This window comes from Narcine bancroftii, chromosome 7, assembly GCF_036971445.1.
Source record: "Narcine bancroftii isolate sNarBan1 chromosome 7, sNarBan1.hap1, whole genome shotgun sequence".
Taxonomy (NCBI): Eukaryota; Metazoa; Chordata; class Chondrichthyes; order Torpediniformes; family Narcinidae; genus Narcine; species Narcine bancroftii.
In genome coordinates this window covers 22707521-22724203 of record NC_091475.1, presented here as the reverse complement: position 1 = coordinate 22724203, position 16683 = coordinate 22707521, and the positions used below count along the sequence as shown (strand labels likewise).

General features: G+C 45.6%; 1 protein-coding gene across 29 annotated transcripts in view; it reads left to right on the top strand.

Annotated features, from left to right (window-relative positions):
* The window catches only part of robo2 (roundabout, axon guidance receptor, homolog 2 (Drosophila)), a 1057280-nt gene that overhangs the window by 964037 nt on the left and 76560 nt on the right, over positions 1 to 16683 (top strand). For 27 of the 29 annotated variants that reach the window (XM_069889083.1, XM_069889099.1, XM_069889096.1 and 24 more), the window contains 2 exons: positions 4076 to 4247; positions 5683 to 5874. In XM_069889083.1, the coding sequence (XP_069745184.1) occupies positions 4076 to 4247; positions 5683 to 5874 (364 nt within the window). The remainder of the gene's footprint in view (positions 1 to 4075; positions 4248 to 5682; positions 5875 to 16683) is intronic. The other 2 variants (XM_069889081.1, XM_069889080.1) reach the window with 1 other exon arrangement.

The following is a 16683-nucleotide window of genomic DNA, read 5'->3' as shown; positions in this document are numbered from 1 at the left end:
GGGGAACTGTGTTGTTATCCTCTTGACCAGCTATTGTCAATCTTTTTTTGGCTATGCCTCCCCCAGGACTCTACTCAAAGTCTCCCCCCTTCCCCCAACCCCCCCCCCCCCACCCCACCACCACTACCCCTTGAAGCAGTCAACTTTTGGTTTCTTCCATACTTCTCTCCTACCATCGATGTAAAACACATAAAATATATTTTTGTTATGTGAGGTTAAAAAAGAAAACAAAGCTTTTACTTAAATGTGCTGTGGGCCCAGGGGGTCCATATGGTGTCCCTGTTGTGAATGGCTGTTTTAAATGTCCCTATTCTACCAGCCTCCACCACCATCCCACCAATGCATTCCGGGCACCCACCACACTCAGTGCTAAAAAAACACCTACCCCTGACATCTCCCCCTAAACTTTTCTCGGCTTAATCAAACAGGTATACTCTGGCATTTGCTGCTCTCTTTCTGCGAAAAAGGTGCTGGTTGTCGACCCTATCTATGCCCCTCGTAATCTTATACACTTCCTTTGAGTCACCTCTCATCCTCCATCGCTCAAAAGAGAAAAGCCCCAGCTCTGTCAACCTTGCAAATGTTGAACGACCATTTCATCTGTGGATGCCTCCCTAACTCACTTTAAGTTAATCTGGTAGCTCATTGTTGGCAAGGGGACCTTGTGGCTTGTCTGGTTTACATATTTTTTTTCTTTATATATTTTTTTAAAAATATGTACAATATTATTTTTGTTGGCAGGTACGGATAGTCGTAAGTCGGATAGATCATGGATGGGGGACTGACTACCTGTACATACAGCATGCTAACAGGCCATTTCATCCCATGAGCCTGATCTGCCCAATTTACACCCAATTAACCTATACTTCAGGTTCATTTTGAATGGTGGGAGGAACCCAGGGAAAACATAGACACGGAGAAATACAAACTCCTTCCAGACAGAGCAGGATTTGTACCCTGGTCCCAATCTCAGGTGCTGTAACAGTGCTGCCCAAGTTTAGTCAGTTTCTTCCAGACATTTCTCCTTCTAACTACGTAAAAAATAAAGAAAATATCAATGCTACGTGAGGTGAAAAGAAAACGAGGCTTTTACTTAAATGTGCTGTGCCCCACCACCCCCCCCACCCCCCCCACCCAGTGGGGTCCTTAGGGCACTGATTGAGAATGGCTGGTAGATATGATCTCACATCTTATAGATTTAAGGTGAGGAAGAAAATGTTTGGAATGTAGAACATAGAACTTTACAGCACAGTACAGGCCCTTCAGCCCATGATGTTGTGCAGACCTATGTTAACCTACTCCACAACTAAAATCTTGTTGGCCAGTTTTTCCTACTACTTCTTTCTTTGGCTTGGCTTCGCGGACAAAGATTTATGGAGGGGTAATGTCCACGTCAGCTGCAGGCTTGTTTGTGGGTGACAAGTCCGATGCGGCACAGGCAGTCACAGTTGCAGCGGTTGCAAGGGAAAATTGGTTGGTTGGGGTTGGGTGTTGGGTTTTTCCTACTTTGTCTTTTGTCAGTGAGGTGGGCTCTGCGGTATTCTTCAAAGGAGGTTGCTGCCCGCCGAACTGTGAGGCGCCAAGATGCACGGTTGGAGGCGATATCAGCCCACTGGCGGTGGTCAATGTGGCAGGCACCAAGAGATTTCTTTAGGCAGTCCTTGTACCTCTTCTTTGGTGCACCTCTGTCTCGGTGGCCAGTGGAGAACTCGCCATAGAACACGATCTTGGGAAGGCGATGGTCCTCCATTCTGGAGATGTGACCTACCCAGCACAGTTTGATCTTCAGCAGCGTGGATTTGATGCTGTCGGCCTCTGCCATCTCGAGTACATCGATGTTGGTGATGAAGTCGCTCCAACGAATGTTGAGGATGGAGCGGAGACAACGCTGGTGGAAGCGTTCTAGGAGCCGTAGGTGATGCCGGTAGAGGACCCATGATTCAGAGCCGAACAGGAGTGTGGGTATGACAACGGCTCTGTATACGCTAATCTTTGTGAGGTTTTTCAGTTGGTTGTTTCAACGCCCCATTTGGAAGTGTCTCTGTGCAAGCTTAGTATATAGGCCTTTAATCACATCAAGGCAGACAAAGGGGATTCATGCAACTGGGTCAGAATGGGCAACTGGGGCCAAAGGGCCTGTCTCCATGCCATGGATCTCTGATGAGTGGAGGAAAGTTTAGAGAAGATGGCAGATTGATGGGTGTCTGAAATGCATTGCCAGGGGTGGTAGTGGAGGCTGATCCAATAGGAACACTTAAAAGACTCTTAAACAGGTACATGGATGTAAGGAAAATAGAGGGTTACCCTCTAGAGGGTGTGAGGTAGGAAAGCTTTAGATTATCGTGCAGTAGGTTTACTTAGGTCAGCACAACATTGTAGGCTGAAGGGCATGTATTGTGCTGTAATAATTTATGTTGGATCCAGAGAACACTACAGCACAGAAACAGACCCCTTCAACCCTTCTAGTCTATGCTGAACCATTTATTTTGCCTTGTCCCACTGACCTGCCCCAATCCCTAGTCCTCCATACCTCTCTCATCCATGTACCTGTCAAAATTCTTCTTAAATGTTAAAATTTAGCCTGCATTCACCACCTCAGCTGGCAGCTCGTTCCACACTGCCACCACTTTCTGTGTGAACAAGTATCCCCACAAATTCCCCCTAAACTTTTCCCCTTTCACTCTTAACCCATGTCCTCTGGTTCGTATCTCACCTACCCTCAGTGGAAAAAGCTTACCTACATTCAATCTGCCCATCCCCATCATAATTTTAAATTTCCCCTCATTTTTCCCATGGAATAAATTCCCCCTAAACTTTTCCCCTTTCACTCTTAGACAATAGACAATAGACAATAGGAGCTGGAGTAGGCCATTTGGCCCGTTGGGCCAGCACCGCCATTTTAGATCATGGCTGATCATTACCATCAGTACCCCTTTCCAGCCTTATCCCCATAATCCTTAACTCCGTTACCCACAAGAGTCTTATCTACCTCTCTTTTGAACATAGTCAGTGAATCCGCCTCTACCACCCTCTGTGGCAGAGCATCCCACAGATTCACACTTCTCTGGGTAAAAAAATGCTTTCTCATCTCCGTCCTAAAGGGCCTACCCTGTATTCTTAAACTATGCCCTCTAGTCCTTGTCTCCCCCATCATTGGGAACAAGTAATCAGACTTCACCTTGTCTATCCCCCTGATGATCTTGTATACCTCAATCATGTCCCCCCTCATCCTTCTAAACTCCAATGGATACAAGTCCAGTTTTTCTAGCCTTGCTGCATATGACAACCCTGCCATCCCTGGAACTAACCTTGTAAATCTGCGCTGCACACCCTCTATATATAGTATGTCCTCTGGTTCGTATCTCACCTACCCTCAGTGGAAAAAGCTTACCTACATTCAATCTGCCCATCCCCGTCATAATTTTAAATTTCCCCTCATTTTTCCCAGGGAATAAAACCCTAACCTGTTTAACCTTTCTCTGTAACTCAGTTTCTGACGTCTGGGCAACATCCATGTACCAGTAAATTTCTGCACACTTTCTTGCTTATTGTTATCCTTCGTGAAGTTACATGACCAAAACTGCACACAACACTCCAAATTTGACCTCACCAGGGCTCTTGGAGAATTTGAATAAAAATCATCATTACTACACCCTCTTCATCTCTGGAGTTTTTTCACCAAAATCTGGGTCAACCTCCTTTCAGAGTTTTATTGATCATCATTTTTAGGATGGATGGAGTTTTGGATTCCAAGGATGTGGGGATCTGACTCGAAAATAAACAGGAAAGGTAAAAGAATCTCAGGATTGTATATGACGTCATTCGTGTTCTCTGACAATAATACTGAACTTTGATTTAACTGCAGTATTGAATGGTGGAGCAGGTTGGAGAACTGCTGAAGCATTAACTGTTTCTCTCTCCACAGATGCTGCCTGACCAGCTGAGTTTCTGCACCATTCTCTGATTTTGTTTCTGATTTTCCAGCATCTTCTGCCTTGTTTTGAATGCCGGAAACAGGCCAATCCATGTGTGACTCTGTGCTTTTTGTTTTATCCCCACCTGTGCCCCCTGACAGATATGGTGCCTGGGCAATGCCACGAGGTTTCACATCAACAGGACAGTGGATGCCGCTATTCGCTCGGTGGTTATCGGTGGACTTCTCCCCGGTGTCCAGTATCGAGTGCAAGTGGCTGCCAGCACCAGTGCGGGGGTCGGAGTGAAGAGCGAGCCTCAGCCCATTGTCATTGGTAAGATCTGACCTTCGGCGGACATTCTCACACTCTCTCCTTTCTTCGCTCTCTCACCATTCCCTAATCCTCACTGTTCACCCATCCCTGCCACCATTTCTGACCCCTCCCACCAATCCCCCACCTCTCCCACCATTTCCCACCCATCCAACCATTCCCTCACCCATCCCACCATTCCCCCACCACTCTAATCATTCCCCCACCCCTCCCACCATTCCCCCACCTCTCCCACCATTTCCCACCCCTCCCACCATTCCCCCACTTCTCCCACCATTTCCCACCCCTCCCACCATTTCCCCCACCCTCCCACCATCTCTCATCCCTTCCCACCATTCCCCCACCCCTCTCACCATCTCTCATCCCTTCCCACCATTCCCCCACCCCACCCACCATTCTCCAACTGTTCCCACCCTTCTTTGACCCATTCCCCACCATTCCCTGATCCCAGATCATCATCCCCTGATGTCCGGCCATTCCCTTAAGCCATTCTACCAAAGTGTGGACTATCAGTGAGAGGTCCATTCAGTAGTCTGATAACAGCAGAATGGAAATGCCCTTGAATCTGTAGCTTCATGTGTTCAAGCTGAAACGTGAAGCTGGACTGACATTTGTAGATTGCCCTTGTTCTTTTATTTAGGTGTGGAAGTGATCCAGTGATCATTGGGGAAACAGAGGTGGAGAGGGTGAGCAAATTTAAACTCTTGGAGTCACTATCTCAGAGGATCTTTCCTGGATGCAACACACCAATGGCATCATGAAGAAAGCATGTCAGTATCTCTACTTCCTCAGGAGTTTGCAGAGGTTTGGTATGACACCAGAAACCCTGGTAACTTTCTCCAGATGTGTGGTGGAAATTATGCTGACCGGCTGCATCACGGACTGGTATGGAGACACCAATATCCCTGAAAATAAAGCCCTCCAAAAAGGCAGTGAGCGCAGCCAGGACATCACAGGCAAAACTCTCCCCACAATTGAGAACATCTACAGGGAGTGCTGCCATTGGAGAGCAGCAGCAATCATCATGGATCCACACCACCCAACACATACTCTGTTCTTGCTGCTACCATCAGGAGAGAGGTATCGGTACCACAAGACTCACACCACCAGGTTCAGGAACTGTTGCTACCCCTCCACCATCAGACTCCTCAACCACAAACTCAGTCAGGGTCTCATTTCAGGACTCTTGCACTTTATTGCTTTCTTTCCTCTCTCTGTATTGCACAGTCCGTTTGTTTACCTTTCTTTATTTGATTACTGTACATATGTACATTGTGTACAGTTCTTTTTGCATGACCCGCAAGAAAAAGAATCTCAGAGTTGTATGTGATGTCATGTATGTCCTCTGACAATAAATCTGAAATCTGCAGTGCTCAGTATAAAGAACTCCTGTTCATTCTCTACAGCTGGTGTATGAAAGTGGCTTTTCCTTCCGCAGGGAATCGTGGTGACGACATCTTTGTGACTGGGCCCGGGGGCAACAACAGCATCACCGAGCAGATCACGGATGTGGTGAAGCAACCAGCCTTCATCGCAGGCATCGGGGGAGCCTGCTGGGTCATCCTGATGGGCTTCAGCATCTGGCTGTACTGGCGGAGGAAGAAGAGGAAGGGGCTGAGCAACTACGCTGGTGAGGCCAGTGGTGGGGGTTGGAGTGTTGAAGAAGGTGAGGGCTGGGAGAGTACCGGCCTTTGGAGGCCTCGTCACTCTTCTGAGGCGGGGGTCCTGCAGCAAGGCGTGGAAGGAACCAATTTTTCTGACCACCCACATGGGGAATTACTTCTACCTTCTTTGTCATGTCATGTGTCAGCAACCACCTTGCAGGGAAAGCATTGTGATTACTCTTGCCTGATCAGGTCAGGCAGCATCCGTGGAGCGAAATGATCCATCAGTGATTCAGATCAGAATCCTTCATCAAGATTACTCTTGGATTTTGCACGATGATATTGTACACTGTAAATGTTAATAGTTGGGAGTGTGACTGATCCATGATTCTGCAAAGCTATCCCCTAGCTGTGTCATTGAGTGAAAACATAAAGAAAGCTACTGCTCCCACACGCAATGCTTTTCCTCATCCCCAGGACTCTCTTTCTCTTTCTCTCTCTCTCTCTCTCTCTCTCTCTCTCTCTCTTTCTCTCTCTCGCTCTCTCTCTCTCTCTCTCTCTCTCTCTCTCTCTCTCTCTCCAAGAGTTGACCAGTCATTCCTTCACTCGTAGCAGCTGGAAAACTCAGCTCTGGAGCTTGTGGGCACGGAGGTTCCTATAAGGGGAGATGCTGAGGCGGTGATGAGTTTGGGAGTTCTGAATGGAATTAATGGATGAAGCTAAGGATCTGGCAGCAGTTTTGGGGAGGGGGTTCTTGAGGACGATGATATGGAATGATGCTCTGATGGAGATCAAAGGTTTGGAAGTTTGCTGGAGTGAGGTTTTTGAGAATTGCGAGGTCTCCAGTCACGAGGTCCGACGAGTTTCTGATGGACCTTCCTGTGGCCATTGTGAGTGATTATCGAGCTGCATGCCTCAGAGAGTAGACACAGGAGAGGTTCAAGAAGCAAGTCAGAACGTTGGCAACAGATATGAGGAAAGACGGTTTCCCATGGTGCTGTGGGGCCTTTGACTCCTGAGACCATTGTGTGTTGTGCTTGATGCCCTGTAACTCTGGAAGTGTTGGGCCTCCGCTGTTGTTGTTTTGAGGTACTTTGTTCCCACTCCTCGTTCACAACGCTGATGTCTGTAGACACTGTGTCCCTGTTTTCACTATGGGAAATTCAATCATCGTTCTCAGTTTGTTTAGGGTTGACTTGTCCTATATTTTTAAGCTAAAAGCTGTTTATGTTTTTAAAATTTGAATTATTCCTATTACTGTAAATATTCGTGTATAATGCGTTCCGTGTATAATGTGACCCCCCATTTTTGAGGGGAAAAAGGGGGAAAAATTTTACCCCTGTGTATAATACGAACCCCCCCTCCCCTCACCCATCTGAGTCACGCTGCCATCTCTCCAGCTGCTCGCCCACCCACCCGAGTCGTGCTGCCATCTCTCACGACCCCCTCCCCTTGCCCGCTCGAGTCACGCTGTCGCTCGCCCTCCCTCCTGAGTCGCGTTGCTGCTCGCCCACCCACCCGCCCAAGTCGTGTTGCCATCTACCACTCACAAGCAGATTTTTTTTTAATTTTACTCGAGAATAATGCGACCCCCCTATTTTTGAGGGGGATAAAGGGGAAAAGTTTTTTGCATTATACTCGAATATTTATGGTAGTCTTCATAGCAAAAGGATTTGGATAGAGGAACAAGACTGTCCAGGGCTTGGGTTAAATTCCATTTGGAGCTCTTCATGTAGTCTTCGTCCCCTTACATGGAAATTCTTGCCATGAAGGGAATAAAACATAAGCACATAAGAAACAGGAGCAGGAGTCTGCCATCCAGCTGCCATTCAATGAGATCATGGCTGATTTGATGATGTCACATAATACATCATTTAGAATGTAACATACATGAAATCCTTCAACTTTTCTCTATCATAAGGAAGACAGAGAGTAATCACTTTGTCCAGCTCCCCTCACAGAAACCTACAGCACCTGGTGTTCCTAGGTGGGTCTCCCCTCCAAGTACTGACCCGGTCTGAACCTGGTTAGCTTCTGCAATCAGACAATCTCATGCATATTCAGGCTATTAGGCTTCTGTCTCATCTTCTCCTACCTGTATTTTTCCCATATCCCTTAATGCCCTTAAATCTACCCAACTATATTTACTGAGGTCACCTCTACTGCTTCAATGGGCAGTGAATTCCACAGATTCTGGGATTCCTCTCTCCATCTGAAATCTACTACCCTGAATCTTGAGGCTGTGGCCCCTAATTCTGGTCTCCCTACCAATCTTATCTATGCCTTTCAGGATTTTATACATTTCTCTAATATCCAACAAATGCAACAAAGTTTTACTAAACTGATGCAAATTGTTGGAGGGTTCAGTCACAGTACAAAGTTGTATTTTGCATATTAATGCAGCAGGGTAGTGCAAGGGGAACTGCAACACACACACACACACACACACACACACACACACACACACACACACACACACACACACACACGTGTGTCAGGATTGGTGTTACAAGCAGTAAGGTTAGCATAGCAGTTAGCGCAATGCTATTACAGTCCCAGCGATCCGGGTTTGAATCCCATGCTGTCTGTAAGGAATTTGTACGTTCTCACCGTGCCTACATGGGTTTCCTCTGGGTGCTCTGGTTTCCTCCAACCCTTCGAAACTTACGGGGATTGCAGGCTGATTGGTGTATTTAGACAGCGTGGACTCATGGGCCGGAAGGGCCTATTATTGTGCTATTGTAACGGCACTGATTTACCACAGCTTACAAACGAATAAGGAAAACACTCACTCATTTCTTATAGCACACCATGAAGTCGACTTTCTTTTATTATCCACTAGACACAACATTGCATTCTTCACCTCCCCAAACACCACCCAGCTAAACCCCTCTGACCTTCTCATTGGTTCACTGCCACATGAGTGATCCTGACACTCTCCCTCTCCTCTCAACAAAGGTAAGTACACCACTGAAACACTATATGTCTAAATTTAATTTAAAAGTTAAATGCAGAGTACAGAGAAAAAATATAAAACCATATGATCTACATTGAGAAATGTCTAGGTATAAGGCAGTGGAAAGGATCTTTTGCCAGAGAGAGGTTCCTTCTGTCTGTTATATTTTAGGTCTTTTCCTGCTGTTGGAGTAGTTTATGCTTGGTTTTCATGGCCATTGCCTCTATGGGAATGCTTGAACCCTGACGCTTGTTTGGAAGTAGTTGATGGTTGGCTGTCTTTGGTTGGTTGATGTACTTCAGCAGCGTTGGGTGGCGAGGATGGAAATTGCTGAAGAATGTGGAAGTCTAAAGCAGCCCCCCACTACAGCACCCCCCTCCTCACCACAACCCCCAGGGGGCACAGTACATTTGAGTAAAAACCTTGTTTTCGCTTCACCTCACATAACATAAATAATTTTTATGTCGTCAATAGGAGAGAATTACAGAAGAAATCAAAACTTGACTGGTTCACAAGGATGGGAGCCCATAAATATTGATCAGAGTCATAAGGGGGTCATAGCCAAAGAAAGGTTGGTCTGGACAAACTCAAAATCTTCCAACATGTCCATTGTTGGAGGCAACATAAGTGACCATCGGCAACAAAGGCGGTGAGCTCCTTTACGAGGCACTGAACCCTGTTGTGCAGAGGGACCTGGGAGTGCTTGTGCATGAATTGCAGAAAGTTTGCCTTGCACGTGCAGCGGGCAATTAGAAAGCAAATGGGATGTTGGCCTTCATTGATGGAGTGATGGAATTGAAGACCAGGGAGGTTCAGCTGCAACTGTCTAGGGGTCAGATGAGGCTGCACCTGGAGTACTGTGCACAGTTCTGGTCACCTGGCAGGGCAGACTCGATGGGCTGAATAGCCTATTTTTGCTCCTATGTCTTATGGTCTTACTTGAAAAAAGATAGACTAACTTCGGAGGTGGTGCAGAGGAGATTCAACAGGTTGATTCTAGAATTGAAAAGTTATCTTAGCCTCATTGGAGTTTAAAAGGATGATGGGGGGAATCTTATGGAGATGTATATAATTATAGAAGGAATAGGTGAGATAGAAGTAGAGAGGTTGTTTCCACTGGCAGGTGAGACTAGAACTAGGGGACATCACCTCAAGATTGTGGGGAACAAGTTTAAGACAGAGATGAGGAGGAACTGCTTCTCCTAGAGAGTAGTGAATCTGTGGTACCTTCTCTGCACAAGGAAACAGCCTCATTGACTATATTAAACACACAGATAGATTTCTGAGGAATAAGGGGAAAAGGTAAATCTTTGGAACTGAGTCATCGGCCAGATCAGCCAGGATCTCGTTGAATGGCAGAGCAGGCTCGACATACTAGAAGGCCGACTCCTGCTTCTGATGTTTTGATACTGAGTGAGGTCTTTGTTTCCCTGTCCATTAAGGAAGAGGATGCTGTCAAGATAATGGCAGAACCAGAGAAGGTGAAATCAGTTGGGTAACAATTGATTTGCAGGAAATGGATACGTTGCCCAATCCATGTGACTGGGGTCAGGGTGGGAAGAGAAGTAGGGATGGAGATAATGGGAGGTTTTCATTCTTCCCTCAATTCCTGGCAGTTCCAGAGTGACTGACAAAGGTGACATCCCAATTGGAGAAGGGATGAAAAAACGCAGTCTGCTTTATACAGCACAGAGTGACCCTTTGGCCCATCTTGTCCCTGCCAACCAAGTTCACCCTATTTGCTTGTGTTTAGTCTGCATATTTTAACCCTTTCCTGTCCATGTGCCCTTCTAAATGTATTTTAAACATTACAATTGTCCCTCAACTGCACTACCTCCCCTGACAGTTTGTTCCATGTGCCGACCACACTCTGTGTGAAAAAGTGCCCCTTTTAGATCTTTCCCCTCTTGCCTTAAATCTTATCCCTCTAGTTTTGGACTCCCCTCCACTGACCACGATGACTATTTACATTATCCACGTCCCTCATCATTTTGTGACCTCTGTAAGGACAGCCTCCTGCACTCCAGAGAGAAAAGTCATAGCCTATGCAGCCACTCCTTATTTTCTTTTTAAGATATTTTTATTGGTTTTTAATAATGCAAAAATAACAATTAGAAATTGAAATACAGATTACAAAAAAAGAAACTACCCACCCCCCCCGTTAATTGAAAACCCCTACCACTATACAAGGTTGAAAAAAAAACTAACATATGGGTATCAAGTGACGACAACCTGGAAACAGACAGCACTGCATCGAAGGGTTTGACAGCCCTAAAACTTTAGATCATGAGAATGGTCCATGTCTTTGTGAAATTAGTATTTGAATCTTTAATGAAATATCTAATTTTTTTCTAAACTTAACCAAAACATAATATCATTTAACCATTGTGTATGTGTAGGTGGAGTATTATCAATGAGGTAAAAGATAAAATTTGATTTGCAATTGAAATCAGTGAAACATCATCTTCTTGAAATGATCTGAATCGAGCAGGTTAAAGGACAAGGCTTTAATTTAACCTTGAGAATCACCAATCATGTTTGAAAATTATCTTTCCAAAATTTTCCTAAACTAGGGCAAGTCCAAAACATGTGAATCTAAGAGGCCTCAGCACTTTTACATTTTAAAACATAGAGGGTATATATCTGAATAAAAATGAGATAATTTAACTTTAGACATGGACCACTTTAAAATTCAGTAAGCAAGGTTGTGCACAAAAGGAGGTTGTATTCATCAAATTACAAAGAGTGTCCCAAACCTCATCAGAGAATGAAAGACTCAAATCCAGTTCCCAGTCTCTCTTGATCTTAACCAACAAGGCCATTCTTATATCAAACAAATTGTTATAAATAACAGGTATGATCCTTTATTAGAAAGTTGTAAATCAAAAATATTTGCCTCAGGAATTTGCAGAAAGTCAGGGATCTGAGATTGAATAAAATGTCTAACTTGTAAATATCTAAAAAAATGAGTGTTTGGTAAGTTAAACTTTACCAGCAATTGTTCAAAGGAGGTGAATTGTTACGATTAAAAAGGTCTTTAAAACATTTAATACCTAATCTATACCTATCATTAAAGACAGTATCTTGCAAAGAAGGTTGAAAATAGGGTTGGCAAGAGAACAGCCTCCTTATAACTCAATCCCTCCAGTCCAGGAACATTCTTGTGAATCTTTTCTAGATCCTTTTAATCTTACTGAAACCCTGTCCATCGATGGGCAACCAGAACTGTACGCAGTACTCCAAATGTGGCCTCACCAACGCTCTGTCCACTTGTAACAGCGTCCCAGAGGAAAAAAATGATTGTGGTCATTTGGAAAGCTGGAGTTAGTTACAGTGAGCCAGTGAGGATTTGTGAAAGGAAAATCACATTTAACTGAGCTAATTGAATAATTTTGATGAAGTAACAGGGAGCTGATGAAGGGATCAGAATAGATGGACTTTACAAACAAATACTACTTCAAACATATTTGGAGTTCATGGAATCAAAGGATCAGTGTTAACTTATATAGATCATAGAGCATTGAACGTTACCCCTGGTCCAGCAGTTCTGTGTTGACCATGATGCAAAATTAAACTATTCTCATCAACCTGCACACGGTTCATATTCCTCCCCTTTGTGCGCCTGTGTCAACATCTCTTAAACATTGCTGTCCTCTCTGTTTCAGTCACTTCCTTGCCAGCAAGCACAAGGGACCAAGGTCTCACTGTGGAAAAAAAAATTGCCTCATAAATTTCCTTTGAATTTTCCCTCTCACGTCAAACCAATTCCCTCAAGACACAGGAGTGGAATTAGGCAATCGACCCATCGAGTCTGCCCCACCATTCCATCGAGGCTGATTTACTCTCTTTTTCAACCCCATTCTCCTGCCTTCTTTCCATCACATCTCCTAATCAAGCACCTCTCTACCTCTGCTTTAAATATCCTCAATGACTTGGCTTCCACAGCCGTCTGCAGATTCACCCTGCTCTAGGTAATGAAATTCCTTCTCGTCTCTATTATAAGTGGGCAAAGACGCAATTGGTTTAGATGTCGATGGATACTTCTGACCAATAATCACCATGATTTTGTTAATTGCCCCCCCCCCCCCCAAACTCCCTCACTGCCACATTTGATTGGTTCATTTGTTCTCTTGACTTGCAAGGAGAGGCCGGATAAACTGGGACTTTAGTTTGTCAACGTCCATGCTTGTTCGTTGATGTCAATATTCACAATGGCATTGGAGAATCTTCTCTGTTCAGGTAGTGATGTCTCCATCTTGTGTGATTACTTCATCACTGGCTTGTTGGTTCCTGACGTGGGATTGGATGCTCTTTTTCCGTTTCTGCTTTTTTAATTTCTGCCTGTGTCTCACAATCTTCTCTTGTCTTCTTTCTGTTCTTCATTGCAGTCCAGTCTTTCACCTTTACCCCAGCAGGTACTGTCCCACTCTCCGTCTCTTGCATGCAAGCAGCTTGCCTTTCTCCTCCCCGCCGCATGCTCCCCTTACCTTGGTTCCGCACGCCGCCCCACCCCATCCCCCATATTGGCGGGGTGGGAGGGGCCATGATGTCATCGTGAGGGGAGGGACAGCGATGTCAGACAACAGCGAGTGGGATGGGTTCTAGGATTGGCACAAGAAGGAGAGGGGGTATTCTGATGTCACAGAAAGGGGCAGGATTGTAATGATGTCACCATGATTGGGAGGGGCAACTGCAGGGAAAGATAGTGATGTCACAATGAGCGATATTCAGACAATGAGGTCATTGATGGCTGAGGTGCTGCTGCATTCAGATATCTGTTTGCAATATCTCCAAAGGCCTCCATACTTCTCTCTAAAATCGGCCCCCCTTCTCTGAATCTATTTCTCTGCCACAACCTCCTGATAGCAACCCCTGCTTCTCTGGATTGTGCAAGAGTGAAACACAAAAGTCTGCAAACACCGTGATTGGAGTCAAAACACGATAATACTGGAGGAACTCAGCCAGGCTCGCAGTGTCCATAGGGGGCGAAGGTATAAAACCGAGGTTTCGGGTCTGAGCCCTTCCTCACCTTTAGTCTGTTGGCCTGTGCTTCTCCCCTTGCCCATTCTTCCCTTCTCCCCAGCCTTTTAATTCAGACACTTGCCTGCTCTTTACTCATACCTTGAAGAAGGACTCAGTCCCAAAGCATTGGTTATATATCTTTACCTCCTACGGAGACTGCAAGACTGGCTGTGCTCCTCCAGCTCCCTTATCATGGGAAACAGCTTTGCCATATCTACTCTGTCCAGAATTTTAAATGCCTCTATAGGATCTCCCCTCATCCTTCTGTACTTCAAAGAGTCCAGTCCAAGAGCCAACAATTGTTCCTCATACACTAACCCTTTCATTCCTGGTGTCATTCTAGTAAATCTTCTCTGAACCTTCTCCAACGGCAGCATGTCTTTTCTCAAATACGGTGCCCAAAACTGTCCAGAGACAAGTGAGGACTCACTAGTGCTTTTTAGAGTGTAAGCATTACATCCCTACTCTTCTTCCTCTCGAAATGAATACCAACATTGTATTCGCCTTCTTTGCCACCATGAGTTGATGGGGATGGTGGGTGGAGAGAATTAAGGATCAAGAGGAAGATTGATGGTCTGGGCAGACTTGATGCCCTGTATCTCCTTGTGATTGTACACATGGCCTGTAGGGCTGTGGGATGAGAGCTGGGAAATGAGCAGGATCATCTTCTTTGACCGGAACAAATGCCTTTGCGTCTTTCCCCAGGGCACAGCAGTTTGAATATTGTCCAAAGTAATGGGAGAATCTGGAGACTGGAGTGGAAAAGTTGTACTGTGCAAGCTCAGCAGACAAATGTGCTGGAGAACATCAGCCGGTCAAGTGGCATCCATTGAGAATAAAAGGGCAGTTGGCATTTTGGACCCAAGCTCGTCGATGGGAGACACACCTGAGGACGTTGATGGGAGACACACCTGAGGAAGGGCTGAGCCCAAAAATTCAACTGCCTTTTACTTCCCGAGGATGCTTAGTGACCTACTGAGGTTCTCTGGAACTTTCGTGTACTGAGGTGGAACCCAACATCTGCTGACTTTTTTTCCATCATATTGTGCTCATTCTGCAAAAAAGTCATAAGATTATCAAACATAATGACATCGCCTCTATCCTTGCGGTTAGGGTTAGCGAGTGAAAGCTTCAAGAATCCTTTATTGTCATGTGCACAGAATACTCTCAAGGTGTTCTCCTTTGTTCACCCTGTAAAGACACACAAAGAGGTTCCACTTGTGGTGATATGTAATTACACCACTAGGTCACCAGGGGTCATCCCGGTGACCTTGTATATAAAGCAGTTCAGAGCTACAGTCTAACCTTCCAGGTTTGTCTTGCAGAGAGACAAGACCTCTTAGTGTACATATTAGTTTATTAAAGCTGTCTTATATTCGCACTGCTGGTGTGGTTATTGTCAGTACAATTTAATAAACTAATATGTACACTAAGAGGTCTTGTCTCTCTGCAAGAAGAACCTGGAAGGCTAGACTGTAGCTCTGGACTGCTTTATATACAAGGTCACTGGGATGACCGCTGGTGACCTACTGGTGTAATTATATATCACCACACCACTAATCTAGTGTCCCATCGAGACGAGAAAGAGAAGCAAAAGAGAGTCCTTTCAGAGACACTGGGTGTCCGTGAATCCTGCCACTACCTCTAATGGCACTGCCCCATAACCTACGTAGCCACGCGGCTTCCTGTCCATTTTAGCTGTGACCCTATGCTCCAGGAGTAAGAGTCTTTCTCCTCGGTTCCCAACCCCTAATACAAGCTGTCAGCACCCGTGGCTCCTTCAGGAGCCCTGCTCTCCATCATGAATTCTGGTCCTGGCACCTGGTTCCCACGAGTCAGTCTCCAGCAGCCTGTGGCCTGGTAGGAAGTCTTCAGTCTCTGAACCCCTCTCTGGTCCATAGGTTCCTCTCCTCAGCTGGGAGCATGTTCATCTGCTCCAGTGCCCTGCTCCACAAGTGAGGTCCGGGCTGCAGACTGTTGGAGCTACCATCTCGGGCACGGACCACATGGAGAAAGACACATCAGCCCTTATCTACAGGTTTTTAAAACCTGCACAGGTCATCTTCATTCAATACTCCTGTGTTTTTTTTTCCAAAAATAAACTTTATTTGCAATAAATTATGTAAAATACAAGACCAAAAGCTGTTCCACACTTTACATTCATAATTTCAATCCTATTGAGTATGATATTGACAAACTTTCACGTAGTGTCAGTCATCTCATATCGAGGGAGTTATTTACAGTACAGGAGAAGATGTTCAGAAACTTTTACATTTTGTCAGTCATCTCACCAATGTTTCATGTTCCATGTTTCATGTTGTTGTCTTAATACTCAGTCACCACCACTGTGGCACCTTCTTGTTTCTCTCCCCACACCCCCCCCCACCCCGTCTTTGTTGGTTTAAGGAGCTTCCCCTCAGAGTTAGCTTCTCGGGGGGAGGGGGTTGCTCTGAACTGTACTCCTTTCCCATAGAGCCCTCCACCAAGCCTCAGCACGTTCCTCAGCATGTAGTCCTACAGCCTGGGATGTGCCAGATGGCTGCATTCCCAGACTGACATCTCAGTGTGCTGAACGACTAGCAGATTTTGGGCCGACCAAAGAGCATCCTTTACTGAGTTGATGGTCCTCCAGCAGTTCTGGATGCCAGGCTCCCATAAATCTGGGAGTCCTCTGTCATGCTGTCATTGGGGATGAACTGTGACAGAGCCCCCTGTGTCCCTCTCTGCACCCGCCATGCGAATCTGCATTCAGCAAAGAGGTGGGAGACAGTCTCCACCCCACTGCAACTGTCCCGAGGACTGCGTGCGTTGAAGGTGAAGTTCTGGTCATGCAGGATGAATCTCACTGGGAGGGCCT